This window comes from Puma concolor, chromosome A2, assembly GCF_028749965.1.
Source record: "Puma concolor isolate L17-30 chromosome A2, mPumCon1.1.hap2, whole genome shotgun sequence".
In the NCBI taxonomy this organism is placed as follows: domain Eukaryota; kingdom Metazoa; phylum Chordata; class Mammalia; order Carnivora; family Felidae; genus Puma; species Puma concolor.
The window spans coordinates 168,257,844-168,271,590 of record NC_141668.1 but is presented as its reverse complement, the minus strand read 5'-3'; the positions used below and the strand labels follow the sequence as shown (position 1 = coordinate 168,271,590).

Genomic DNA, 13,747 nt, shown 5'->3' with positions numbered 1-13,747 from the left:
CCTCCTGTCTTAGCCGGCTTGGGTTGTGCTGGCATCTGGGAGAAGTGGGGAAGTGTCTGGTTTGGAATGACTTTAGTCTTTAAGACTCAGGATCTCGTGAGTGTGGTGGTTTTGACCAGACTTTTCTTTTGAAATAGGTCGTAGCAGTTGTGGTAGAAATTTCTGGGTTAGCGGACTCTCTTCTACCACCAGAGCCACAGATTTGAAGAATCTTTTCAGCAAATATGGGAAGGTAAGACCAAGGGGTCATCGAGGAGAGAAAATGTTTTTAAGCCAATGTAGTACGGCCTTTACATGCAGATGATTGTCCCCTCTCGGGGACTGCTTTGAACGACGCCGTGCCGTTCTTTGGCTCATGTTTGCTCACAGCCTGTGGCGGGTCTGTCCCTCCACTGCTCGCGGTGAGAGAGGTGGAAGCTCCCAGAGCCCACGCCTGCTCCGTATTGTTTCTCCCTTTTCCCGGGCCCCAAAGCCACCACGTAAATTTTAGAGGATTTTCTAAATCTGTTTCTGTGGTGTTGAGTCTTCAACTTCAGCAGTGGTGGCAAAGGGCAGGGCGGGGAGGTGCTGTCAGCACTTCTGCGAGATGGTGGTCACTGTGGAACTGGAGGGAGGCTGTAGAAAGGGGTTGTAAACAGGGCCTTTAGGGTCAGACTGGTCTGGGCAGCTGTGGGCCCAGCTCTGCTGCTCACAGTCGAGTGGCCGGGAGCACGTCATTTCCCCTGTGTGAGCTCCCGTCTGCTTGAGGGCCCTCAGAGGTGCTGGCTCCTTCGGATGGCGTGTGTAGCTGTTGCAGAGCTGTTGGTGGCCCGGCCCGTGTCCCTCAGCCCGCCTGCTTTCACCCACAGCCGGGCCACTTCTCCTCTGCCTGATTCCCCTCCTCGCTCAGCCCAAGAGCGGTGGCCATGATGGATAGAGGCACCCGCCTCCCCCACCCCTCCAGGCCGGCTGCGGTTCCGTGTTTGATTTAGAGTACCTGCGTTAGCTCTCTTCCCTTCTCTTTTTCACCACCTCCCCATGTGCTTTCTAGATTCACCTCCTAAATAAACTGCTGCATCCAGGGTTCATTTTCTCAGAGGTAGCTTTTGGGGCAAGCCAAAGTGAGACTTAAGCACAGGCCTCTGTTTATAGTAAGGATTCAACAATTTATAGCGGAGAAAACCAATAGTATTTGCTTTGGTTATCGATGTCTGGGAACCAAAAAGAGTGAAATTAAATATGATGGGGTTGTAGAAATAACTAATGATTCCCTGGGCCTCGGCAATGCGTGCTGGGCCTCTTTCACGATTCCCCTGTGGCCCAGATGGGTACTCTCAGCAGGGACATGTCACCTTGGAGCCTGCAGTGTCTTGGGTTCGTTCTCAGCTTAATGTCCTTGAGTAGGGACAGCCCGCTCGGAAACTCTCTTGGGTCTGAGTGTCCGTGTGGCATAATGAGGGTGAATACTGGCTTATGTGGGACCTCCCCTGAGCCAGAGTGCCTAACCTTAACTTGCCAGGGTCACTGGGAGAAGTAAGTAGTGTGCAAAGATGTGCCTCTGGTGCCAGAAACCTCTCCTACCGAATTTTGTCATCGCTCGGAATAAGATGGGTTTAGCGTCCTTACATCAGTCTCCACGTGCACATCTGTCTTCCTGCTTCACTGCCCACACGGCTAACGGAATGACGGCTGAGGTCTGATCCCCAGAGGGAACGGCCGGAAGTGGGGCAGATCCGCAGAGTCGTCCCAGTGAGGCAGTAGCGTCATCCTCCCTAGTTGTCATGTGCCACTTGTCAGGCACTGGGTGACGGGGCGTCGCCCACAGTCCTCATTCCAGGGCAGGTGCCGGGACTCATGCATCAGAAGAAAGCAGCGTGAACGGGGATGTCCTGTGCGTTTCACGCAACGGTTGTTGGGGGTCTGTGAGTGGGGGCTTTGTGTCTGAGTCCCGTTTGTGTGCTTTCCTTTGAGGTGGTGGGCGCTAAGGTTGTGACAAATGCCCGGAGTCCTGGAGCTCGCTGCTATGGCTTTGTTACAATGTCCACAGCAGAAGAGGCCACAAAATGCATTAACCACCTGCACAAAACAGAGCTCCACGGGAAGATGATCTCTGTGGAAAAAGTAAGTGGTGGTTTTCTTACCGGGATGTGACCCTTTGAGGAAATAAGGTAATACTTGCACTTGATTCTTTTTTTCAGGCGAAAAATGAACCAACTGGGAAGAAAACTTCTGAGAAGAGAGAGGGTGAGGGGAAGAAGGAGAAGTCCAGCACCAGTGACAGGTATCGCTCTTCTCTGAGGGAACTGTGGACAAGATGGCCTTTCTACGTTTCGCATCCTGCACGTTTTCCACGGACAGGGAGACCGCAAGGCCTCCCCCTCCTTTAGTTTATACTAACGTTTGGTGGAGGGGGTTCAAGTAGCTCCCTGAGAGCATTCCTTCCTTCAGCCCCTCTTCCAAGGGTGCTTGGGGAGAGCAGGCTCCTGGTCACATGGCGCTCACTGCAAGAGTCTCGTCGTGGCTGCTTCGCTGCCTAAATGTTGGACGTAACGTGCGTCTGTTCTGGGATGTCATTTGTAGATCTGCGAACCTCAAGAGGGAAGATAAAGCTGATAGAAAAGAGGACACTAAGAAGGGTGAAGACGTAAGCGGAGAAAAGAGTAAAGATCAAGATGATCAGAAACCTGGCCCCTCCGAGCGATCTCGAACCACAAAATCAGGTGCTGTCACTGGTGATGTCGCCCTGTGCTCTGTTCCCGGCTGGTGTGGTTTACGGTTTGCTGTCAGCAGTGCATACTAGATTTCTTTTCCATAGAGAGAAATCCTTTTTGTCTAATCTGGGAGTTTTCTGTTTCTTCCATTACACAACTCCTTTCTTCTGTAGGAAGTCGAGGAACCGAGCGGACCGTAGTGATGGATAAATCTAAAGGGGTGCCTGTTATTAGTGTCAAGACTTCAGGATCCAAAGAGAGAGTGAGTATCAATTTTCTAACTAGAGTGTTTAGTGTTTCTCTTATTTCACTTATTTATTTTTTTATTCTTAAAGTTTATTTTGAGAGAGTGAGAGCAGGGGAGAGACAGAGAATCACAAGCACACTCCGTCCTGTCATCACAGAACCTGACACAGGGCTCGAACTTGCAAAACATGAGATCGTAACCTGAGTGAAAATCAAGAGTCAGACGCTTGATTTCTGGTGACTGATCCACCCAGTTGCCCCCAAAACGGAAAGAGTTTAAAAGCTTTTGTTTGCGCATAACTTTGTTCTGATGAGAATTTTTGTTTTCTTATTACCTAAAGCTAATTTTAAAGTTCAAATGTGAACTAAAGCCATGACAGAGTTAGAGCACTGTCTTATAAAATTAAAATATGAGAATAGTTGGCTTCCCCCACCCGAATCCACATGTAGGTGGCCATTTTCATGGTCTCCCTTGAAGGTGGTGGCAGCTCTCCATCACACATTCCTAAACTCCTATGTAACCCAGCTGGGGTTTCATGCCCTTCTGAGTTGGATCTCCACTTGGGCTCGGTCCCGTGTTCTTTCTCCACGCAGATGCTCCAGAGAACACAATTCACAAAGTACCTGTCTTGGGTCCTTACCGTTTCACTCTGCCTGCTGTGAGGGCTTAGGCAGCTGCAGTGTCCCTAACTTCAATTTTGGGGTCTTGCAACTTGGATAGATATGGGGCCAGGGTCCTCAAGACCACCCACATTCACCAGTTCACCCTCAGGACCACGGGGCTTGGCCTGTGATGGTCCTCACAGCTAAGATTACCTACAGTGGTGCAGTAAGGATACACAGCCCAGTCATGGGGGAAAAGACACAGAGTCCAGAGAGGACTTGTGCAGCCTCCCTCGTGCTCTCCCCTTCGTGCGGCCTATGCTCTTGCCCAGGGAAGCCCGTTAGCCTGTTAGTGTCAGCACCCAAGGTTGTTATTTGGGGGCTGGTTACCTAGACGTTCTGCTAGATATATACCGAAATTCGTGACTTCTAAGAGGAAAGCAGGTGTTGAGCAGAAACCACAGTGGGCACAGTCTAGGCACAGTGACCACCCTGGGACCATCACCTGGAGACACTCTGAACGCCAGGTTCCCAGGCGCCAGCCTCGGGCCTGCCATGTTACCCTGTGCTGTGAGATGGCAAATCGTTTTGGCTATTGCAAGCCAGTGTTCCGGTCCTGCAGACTTCAGCGTGCTTATGTTTGTGCACGTGTTATAGTACACGTGAGCTCTTTTACAGTTATTTTATGTAAAATGAGTGGAAAATGGCAAAATGGAAGTATGAGTTCCAGGGCTAAGATGGGTAGGTCTCGTAAAGATAACGCAGTCACGCAAATCAGGAATCCGCAGCTATACTAGAGGTAGCCATGGTTGGGCACTCACTGCATGTTTAATTAGGAAGGAAAAGAACAGAAGTAAAGAGTTGAGAGTAAGGAGTTTAGTTTATGTTATGTTATTTTTTCAATGTTTTATTTATTTTTGAGAGAGAGAGAGAGAAACCGAGTGCAAGCTGGGGAGGGGCAGAGAGAGAGGGAGACACAGAATCCGGAGCAGCTCCAGGCTCCAAGCTGTCAGCACAGGGCCCAACGTGGGGCTCCAACCCATGAACCACGAGATCATGACCTGAGCTGAAGTCGGACGCTCAGCCGACTGAGCGACCCAGGCACTCCAAGGAGTTTATTTTAATTTTTTTTTTTTTTTAACGTTTATTTATTTTTGAGACAGAGAGAGACAGAGCATGAACGGGGGAGGGTCAGAGAGAGAGGGAGACACAGAATCTGAAACAGGCTCCAGGCTCTGAGCGGTCAGCACAGAGCCCGACGCGGGGCTCGAACTCACGGACCGTGAGATCGTGACCTGAGCCGAAGTCGGACGCTCAACCGACTGAGCCACCCAGGCACCCCAAATACATTTTTTTAAGAATTGGTTTTCATCATATAAAAAGTTTAGGGAGATAATATTTCTATTTTGACCCTGTTGAAAATTCTCGTTGGATATTTTGGCATGGTGATGACGTTTTGATTTTTAAGTATGGTCAGGAAAACATGAAGTTTCTTAGGAGGGAACACCCTGTTAACTGGTTGTCCCATTAAATGTTAACGTTCATTTCCAATCTTCGTGTTGGATGCTTGGATGTGGACTCGCCTGATTCTTCCTGTTGTCATTTCTACCTTAACTCGTGAATATTTTTTGGTGAACCAGGTTTCTAAGAGCCAGGATCGCAAATCGGCCAGCAGAGAGAAGCGGTCTGTTGTGTCTTTTGATAAAGTCAAAGAGCCTCGGAAGTCGAGAGACTCTGAGTCCCGGAGGTGAGTCCGTGTCCAGCAGTGTTCCTGGTTTGCTTCTGTCTCTGGACTAGTCAGACCATGTCATGGGGGCATGTTTTCAGAGCCCCCTGTGGGTGGGATATTGCTTTAAACCCTGTTGCTCCTTTGGCCTTCAATAGACTTGCTGTGCTCTTCCATCCTGTGGTTATTTTCAAATGATCTTCTCATGCAGATAGGCCCATCTCTTGATGATTCTGGGAGGTAACGGCAGGGACTTGAAATGCCTAGCAGTGCTGGTTCACACACCCGGCGTGCCCCCAGAGCGGTCGGAAGGGAGAGAAACAGTGGGACACACGCAGGGAGAGAGCAGAGATGTCCCCATCCTTAAAATAGCTAAAGAAAAAGTCTCCAGAAATTTTAAAAACTAAATACAAGCAGTACTGAACACACTGTATGACAGTTTTTGACAAAGAAACAATTCTTAAACTATAGTTGAAAAAATAAACAGCGCTGGTAAAACTGGCAGAGTAAGAATGAGTAGAGGGGGCGAGGCACGGCCTTTGTGGTGTGCGGACACTCACAGCTTCCTGCTGCACAGGGACGAGCGCTGGACAAAGGGCCCTTGTGTTGAAGTGACGTAGGGCCACAGAGCTGACCCGTGCGCATGTGGGGACTTCCTATGTCAGTAGTGACGTTTCTCTCCAGGGACAAAAGGATGGGCTCTCCCATCCTTTAATAGCTTCAAGTCACTTGGCTATTCCTTTGGTCGGCCCTCTGGGTCTGCGACTCCCATCAGTGACAAAACAGTCCCCGTCAGCTGGTGACAGAACACAAACACGAAAGCTGACAACGCCCGTATACAGCGGAAGTTGGTGCGTTCAAGAGTTGGGGGCCGGAAGGAGAGGTTGACCGAGAGAAAATGTAACTTCTGTCTGTACGTGAAAGATCCACGAGGGATGGGAATAAACGTGATGTGAAGGAAATGTAAGGAGGCAAAAAAAAACCTGCTAGGAAACGGACAGGAGCGAGTCGACAGAAGGGACGGGTCAGGTGCCGCAGGACTCAGGACGAAGGGAGGCTTCACTGGGCACCGGGAGCGCGTGTGAAAAGAGCAGTGAGACCAGTTTTTGCTTCTGCCGGTTTGGTTGGGTGCACTGTGTGCATTCCAGTGTGGGGGACCGGGGCGCAGCCTCTGGAGAGGGATTCCGCGGTGGCCCGCGCGGCTGAGTCTAGTGCCCCAGACCTAGAAGTGCCACTTCTCCAGACCTGCCCTAGAGGAACTTGTGCATGAGAAAGCCTCCGATTGTGTGAGGTTGTGAAAGTTAGGAGACCATCAAAAGGTCTGCCTCTGGGTGCTGCTTGTATAAACCGTGGCCTGTCCGCTCCACGGGGCCCTTCCTGAACCCTTGCCCTCGACCTGTAAAGGCGGATGTGGGAGGGGCCTGGACGTGTCGCATTAATCAAGGAGGCTGTAGCCATTCTTGTCCAAAACCCGGCAGTGAGGCAAGAGTATGTGTTTCTGCCGGTATAAGTAGGTGTCTGTAAAGGCGTAGCAACGGGTGGAAAGGGGACAATGTGGCCACTGTCTTCCGTGTCACACGTACAGGGACTGGCAGGAAATGCGCTGGGGTGTAGCTGGTGTCCCTAACAAGAGCAGAGCTGGCCGCGCCCTCGGGCTGCGCGGGCTCCCCGGCCCTTCGCTCGGCCACCACGGGCTGCCTGTTGGTAAACTCATCTGAGTTTACAAACATCGTCAGGATTTCAATTCTAGTGCACTCGCCCCATCCCGGGGTGACTGAAGCTCATTTAGGGACGGGAGGTCCTGACCGAGACTTAATTTCCTGTGGCAAGTGTGTTCTGTTTCTTATTTTTAATGGACTGTTTCATGGAATCAGATGTTGATCTGCAGAAAAGGTTTCGGGAAGTGAGGTTCAGCTCCTATCCTAGAGGAGCCCCTATGCGCCCGTGCCTCTCTGCTCTGATTCCCGCCGATCGGGGGCCGAACTGGGGGGCACCCCGGGGCTGCCGCCGCACCGACACCCTGGCCGGTCTGGAAGGCGCGGCCCCGGGGCCGCGTTTCTGCAGCTCCCGGGGCCGGTCCGCGCTCCGGGCGGGCGGGAGCCGTGGCTCCCGTGTCCCGGCCGCTCGCCTGGCCGGGTGATGCCACCGGCACCGCGGCCCCTCCAGCAGCTGCTCTCCCGCAGGGTGCGCGAGCGCAGCGAGTGGGAGCAGCGCATGCAGGCGCAGTGGGAGCGGGAGGAGCGCGAGCGGCTGGAGATCGCCCGCGAGAGGCTGGCCTTCCACCGCCACCGCCTGGAGCGCGAGCGCATGGAGCGGGAGCGGCTGGAGCGCGAGCGCATGCACGTGGAGCACGAGCGCCGGCGGGAGCAGGAGCGCATCCACCGCGAGCGCGAGGAGCTGCGGCGCCAGCAGGAGCTGCGCTACGAGCAGGAGCGGCGGCCCGCGGTGCGGAGGCCCTACGACGTGGACGGCCGGTGAGCCTAGCTGCCCTTAGCCGCCACCCCGGAGGCGGCCTGTGGCCTTTAGGATCGGGTGAGGGTCCCCCACGTCGCGCTTCCGCGAGATTCTCGTTTCAGAGGCCGCATGCGTACGGGCTACAGCTCGATTTGACGTCCTGTTCGTCGGGCACCTGAGATTGTTAGGGGTCAGTGGGGAAATGGGTAGAGCAGCGCCTAAGAAAGCCTCACGTTCAAGTCCTAGCACAGAACCCCCAAGGGAAGGGAGTTCTTCAGCCCGGGGCTACATGCGAGTCAAGTGCCGAGGGGGGTGACCCGCGACCGGAAGAAACTTCCTTCAGGCCTCCGTGTAGGCTTTGTCATTGTAGCCATGTATTGTGGCTCGTTTCCAGTGATATTAACTTTAATTCCCTGGACATACCGACATGACTTGGGCATACTCCAACGCTAGCCCCAGTGAAAAACGGGCCCGATTTCAGTCCTTGCTGGTGGGAGTCCAGGGTGGTAATCCCAGCACTGATATGACCAGCTTTTCTGCACGCATCGCCACTCGGGAAGAACCACGTTTTGTATTCCTCCCTCTATTGTGTGGATATTGCGTGGATTGCATGTAATATCCAGCAAGACTTCTTTCGAGGGCCTTCGAGCTCTTTTAGGATTTTTGATGCCTTTGGGCAAAACACCACTGCTGGGAGTCCGTTACGGTCATGCATGTTTTTGAAACAGTATATTTCAGGTGCCTCTCAACGTCCCCCCACTGGTGTCTTTGCTGGGTTAAGTCCACGTTGGAGCAAAAGAGGTAGTGCGCTGAGGAGAGCTGGGGGGGTCACGACTCTCGCTTGCTGTCCTGATAGATTGAGGCCGTGTGCTCTTCCCGGAGGCGACCTGTGGGTGTGCAGGTGTGCCCACGTCCCCTCCTGTTAGGGAAACCAAGGCTCTTCTCTTTAGGGTCAAGTGAGGCTTGTTGGATAGAATAGAAGGGGGTCCTTCCGTCGGATCCCACATCACCCTGCTGGCCGCTCTCAGCTTGTGTAGCAAAGACGAAAAAGTTAATTCTCATTCTGTGGAATGATAGGAGCCAGGGACAGTTTGAGGGTTCAGTTCACCAGCTCGGCAAAGGTTATGAACTTGAAGGAGAAATTATATCACTTCTTTATTCCCCCTCCAGGCGAGACGATGCCTACTGGCCGGAAGCAAAGCGGGCCGCTCTGGATGAGCGCTACCATTCTGATTTCAACCGCCAGGACCGTTTCCATGACTTTGACCACAGGGACCGGGGCCGCTACCCTGACCACTCTGTCGACAGGTCAGCCAGGCTCCCAATGACCCTGCCCATTTGTACAAGTTCTCTTTTCCTCTCGTTCTGAATGATGGAGGACTAGGTAGGGTTGGCCTTTCTAGGCTTTGAGACCTTCAGGCTATGAATAACTTGGGTTCGGTTTGGGAAATGTTTTCTATTGGGGGAGGGGGTGTCTAGCCGACCTACCTTCTCTTCTTATGTTTTCATTTAAATTTCCTTTTTCAGGAGGGAAGGTTCAAGATCCATGATGGGAGAAAGAGAAGGACAGGTGAGTCAGAAACTTGAGTTGCAGCCACGGTTTTTGCCGTGGAATCGATTCTCTCTCTGTGCTGTCTCCCTCCTCAGCTGAGGTTCGTTCACTTCTGAATGGCGAAGTAGCTAAATGCCGTATCTGTATCAATGTCTAAGGAGCCTTGGGTGAGTCTGAAGGGCTCCACTGTCACCGTCTGCACAGCTCAGCCCATGAGAGGCCAGGGGCTCGTGCTTTGCAGGACTCACATGTTAAAAAATATGCTGGAGTTTCTTCTTTTACTTGTCGAACGTTTAGATTAAGAACTTCTCCACGTCGCGCTCTTTAGTGGGTTTACTTGGAATATCGGGGGGTGCGGGGAGGAATTCCGGAAGGTTGTGGTCAGGGCGGCGTGGGGGCACAATTGCTGCCCGTGAGTTTCCTTTCCCTGCTGGAGCGCGGCTCTGTCTGCCCTCCTTCCTCGCTTCCTGAGGGCGTGGCTGGGGACTGCGTAGTCCTGGCCGTACCCAGCGGGTCCCCTGCTACCTCCGGAGCGGTCGTCGCGTGCCTCTTTTTCCTCTTCTTGGAGGTGAATCTGAAGGGCAACTGAATCTACACCCGCTCTTGGCGGTTCTCTTTGGGGAAGTGGGGCTCGGTGGTTAGATGTCCAGGCTCCGGAACCAGAACCAGAGTCGCATTCTGGTGTCAGCACTGTGCTGAGCACGTGTCTCCCAGCTCTGAAGTGAGGGCGCTCACTCCCCCCTGCTCAGGGTGTGGGGGCTAAATGGGTTGACAGCCATGTCTACACCGGTTGGCCCGGCTCCTGACACGCAGCTGCTAATCCCTGCCTGCTCTCTCCTGCTGCTATGGGCTGAAGCGCTCCCAAACCTGAAAGGATGTTTTCTCTTGTGTGTGCTGTCCTTAGTAACCCTGGTGCTGCCCTGGATGCAGGCAGGGACATGGGACACAGAAGGGGACACGAACACAGGCTCTCAGGGTCTTGCTGAGCCGTTACACCAGCTGGTCGGTGGGCAGGAGAGTGTGGCTACCCTGTGAAAAACCGGGCAGAGCTAGAGATCGGCTTTGTGCAAAGTGTTCTCTGTCGGTTCGGTGTCTTCGGAAGGCTGCCGAGAAAAGCTTGCTTGTTCGGAAATATTTGCGTTTGTCGAAAGGAAGTGGTCTGAATCGTGAGCTGTTGTTTTTTTGTTGTTGTTTTGTTTTTTTACAAGCTGGTGTGTCCTGCAGGTTCCTTATGGAAGTGGGGCTTCGGGGTCTCATTTAAGCAGCTGTTGTCCTGCCCGGACACTTTGGCTTTGGCTTTAGCTTTGTGCCTGGAAGGAACAGTGCTGTGTTTGTCTATCTGGTACAGTTGAGCCCCACCTCCCCCACTTTGGTTGAGGGAGGTGTCCGCACACATTTGGGAACGCGAGGCCCGTGGAGGCAGGAGGCGGAAGCACACGTGGCCAGGGCTCCCGTGTGACAGGCTGGCCCCGGCCCCGGCCCCGGCCCCGGCCCTGGCGAGCTCCTGGCTTAGCAGGCGCAGAAGCGCGGACGCGTGCAGCCACAGGGCAGCCGGAGCATCCATCCAAGAGGCTTCGTTACCAGGACTCCTTTCTAGGCTTTCTCGCTTAGAATGTGATCTTGGAGCAAAAGACCACAGGGCTACAGATTGGGTTTGTGGGATCATGAGAGCAACAATGGAGCCAAAGCCGCCTCACCAGCTCCCTAAAGCTTGGGGCGTCCTTCCGGCAAGCAGGGCAGGCTTCGGGTGAAGGGCCAGTGGTGAGCGTTTGTTGAGAACAGCATTTCCTAGAACGAGAAACAGCCATTCCTAGAAGGGCTCTCTCTTCCGTCCTTCCGATGGCGCGTAGAGCAGGGCCAGGCCAGCAGGTTCCACAGACCACGCCACAGAGTGGCTGGTGGTCGGTCCGGTGAGGCGCCAGGTCTGGGGTGAGTGTGAAAGGATCCCTAGTGGTCGTTTGGTTCTGGAGGTTCCTAGGGGCTAGAGCACCGGGCCCGGGTGCACTGCTTGTCTGTCTGTTCCTGGCACAGGGTGGCCACTAGGCCCCAGCGCCTTCTCTCCTTCGGTGCCTGAAGTCTCTCCTTTTGGATTAGGGTGGATCTCATCCCTCGGTTTCTTTCTCCGTTGTTTACATTCTTCAGTTTTCCTCACTTGTCCGTGAGCAGACTTCGAGGATGTGGCTGTTGAGCAAGCCGAAATGGCCTCTGTGGCACACGACCGTGTGTAGAATGCTCGCCAGTGCTTCTGAGTTACTGTCACTGTCGTCGTCATTATCAGCTTGTTGGCCCCAAGGCCTTGGGATCCAAGCTTGATACCGAAGCCTTCTTTCTGTTCTGGCTCTTTCACGTCCAGCATTACCCTGAACGCCACGGAGGACCAGAGCGCCATGGGCGGGACTCCCGGGACGGCTGGGGATACGGCTCTGACAAGAGGATGAGCGAGGGCCGGGGGCTGCCTCCTCCACCCAGGTTTGTGTCCCACCCCCCACAGCACCTGCAGGGGCCTCACACGCCCCTGGCAGGATCGGTGTGTGTTCCTGAGGAGCCCTGGCTCAGGGAGAGAGGATGGGGACCGGGAACACAGAACGCGAAACCCACGTTCCGGAACCCGTGGCGCCTGCTATTCTGCAAGGCGCAGAGGGGGCAGTCCAAATCAGAGGCGTCTTTTCCTAAGGGGCAGACGTGACTGGGGGGACCACGGCCGAAGAATAGAGGATGACCGTGCGTGGCAGGGTGCTGCTGACGGAGGCATGGTAGACAGGGACCACAAGAGGTGGCAAGGTGAGGACTGGCTCTCAGCCGGGGACGTGTCTGTCTTCGTGGGGGAGCACCTGGAAGGCTCAGGCTCCACCTGCTTTACGCCCGTCTTTGCTCGTCTCCCTGCTTCTCGAGGGCGGGAACGGCTTCCTCTGCTGTTCCTCCTTGGGGTCCCGCTCGTTACTGGCTGGATGTGGGGAGGGAGGGGGGATGGACAGAAGCCGTCTGGCACGGGAAGAGCGATGCGGGCACAGGTAGCTCCTCTCTGCCGCCGCTCGGCGAGGACGGCCGGCGTGTGCATCCGCGGGGTCTGGGTCCACTGGGTGGCTCAGGAAGGGTACTGGAGTCACGGGAGCCCCGCGTCGGAGTCCTCTGCGCTGCACGTGCGCTCCGTGCTGCGCAGAGGCACCGTGTGACCGGCCTCTCTCGTCTCGCAGGTGGCGAAAGGAGTATGTCCGGGCACTCTGGGCCAGGTCACATGATGAACCGGGGAGGGATGTCAGGGTAAGGTGTCGTGCCGCCCGTCCAGCTCAGCCCTCTCCCCTCTGCACGGTGGCCACGCAGATGGTCCGGGAGGCGCCCCACCGACCTCCTCCCTCTGCCCGCTGGAGGCGCTGCTCCCGGAACACGGGGGCGTGTAGGGTGGGCCCCTCGGTCCCGGGAACGACATGGGAACCGTGTGTGTGTCGTGTCGTAGGCGCGGCAGCTTCGCCCCAGGCGGGGCCTCGCGGGGCCACGTGATCCCACGCGGCGGAATGCAGGGTGGATTCGGAGGCCAGAACCGGGGGAGCCGCCCCAACGACACCCGCTTCACTCGCCGCTACTAAGCGCTTGGATTCCTGTGTTCTGTCACGTGGCAACAAGAGTATGTTCTGTTAGGAGTTTCTCTTAAACTGTGTACAATAATTTTTTTTATCTGCTGCCATATTGTAGCTCAATACAATGTGAATGTTTTTTTGTGTTTTGGTTTTTTTTTTTTGGTTTTTGTTTTTTTGTAATAAATGTGTTTCTGTTCACATACCCTTTATTTAAAGCGTCGTCTCTCTTCATTTCACGTATTTTTGTAAGTGGAATCATACTCGGCATTGCTTACTTAGTCATGGTTCTTCCTTCGGGGAAGGAGGGAGGAGGACGGACGGGGGCAGCTTTAAAGGGACCGTTAAGGTTTCCGGAAGCGGTCTGCTGGTGGCGCTCACCTGCCGCCTGCTGAGCCTGGGCCGTTTTGTCCCTCTTCCTCCGGGGCCTCTGATTTACGCCAGAGCTTTCTGTCCCCCGCACCCTGCTTCCCACCCCTGGCTCAACAGGCCGCTGTGCTTTTCTTTTAATCGGGTGAAAGACACATCATGTGAAATTTACCATTTTAACCAGTTTTAGGTAGACAGGCCCGTGGCAATAGCGTAGGCACACCGTTGTGCCACCACCACTGACCTCCATCCACAGAACCTTCTGTCTTCCCAAACACAAACCCTTATACGCTGCTCCCCAGCACCCACCTTCTACTTCCTGTCCCTGTGGCTTTGACCCCCTAGGATCTCCTGAGTGGAACTGCATCCTGGGGGGGGGGGGGGGCGGGGGGGGACCGAGAACACAGTGTGGTGCCGAGGTGTGCACCTGGGACCGTGCTGCCTCCTCATGTGGTCCACAGGCTCCCTTGCTGTGGCTCCCAGGTCTTGCAGGGGGGAGGGGAGGGGAGGGCGGGGGAGGTGTGGAGGGAGGCCC

The 13,747-nt window shown here is 54.5% G+C and overlaps 1 protein-coding gene across 2 annotated transcripts in view; it reads left to right on the top strand.

Moving 5' to 3' along the window:
* SAFB (scaffold attachment factor B) overlaps positions 1–13,036 on the top strand; it is a 36,796-nt gene extending 23,760 nt beyond the window's left edge. Inside the window, exons 9-21 of one of the 2 annotated variants that reach the window (XM_086699355.1) lie at positions 138–232; positions 1,951–2,100; positions 2,178–2,260; positions 2,560–2,699; positions 2,864–2,952; positions 5,180–5,286; positions 7,449–7,739; positions 8,890–9,027; positions 9,247–9,289; positions 11,625–11,740; positions 11,952–12,052; positions 12,466–12,532; positions 12,726–13,036. In XM_086699355.1, the coding sequence (XP_086555481.1) occupies positions 138–232; positions 1,951–2,100; positions 2,178–2,260; positions 2,560–2,699; positions 2,864–2,952; positions 5,180–5,286; positions 7,449–7,739; positions 8,890–9,027; positions 9,247–9,289; positions 11,625–11,740; positions 11,952–12,052; positions 12,466–12,532; positions 12,726–12,855 (1,550 nt within the window). In that variant the 3' untranslated portion in view covers positions 12,856–13,036. Of the gene's footprint in view, positions 1–137; positions 233–1,950; positions 2,101–2,177; positions 2,261–2,559; positions 2,700–2,863; positions 2,953–5,179; positions 5,287–7,448; positions 7,740–8,889; positions 9,028–9,246; positions 9,290–11,624; positions 11,741–11,945; positions 12,053–12,465; positions 12,533–12,725 lie in introns of both variants that reach the window. The other variant, XM_086699354.1, reaches the window with a different exon arrangement.
* The last annotated feature ends 711 nt before the right edge of the window (positions 13,037–13,747 follow it).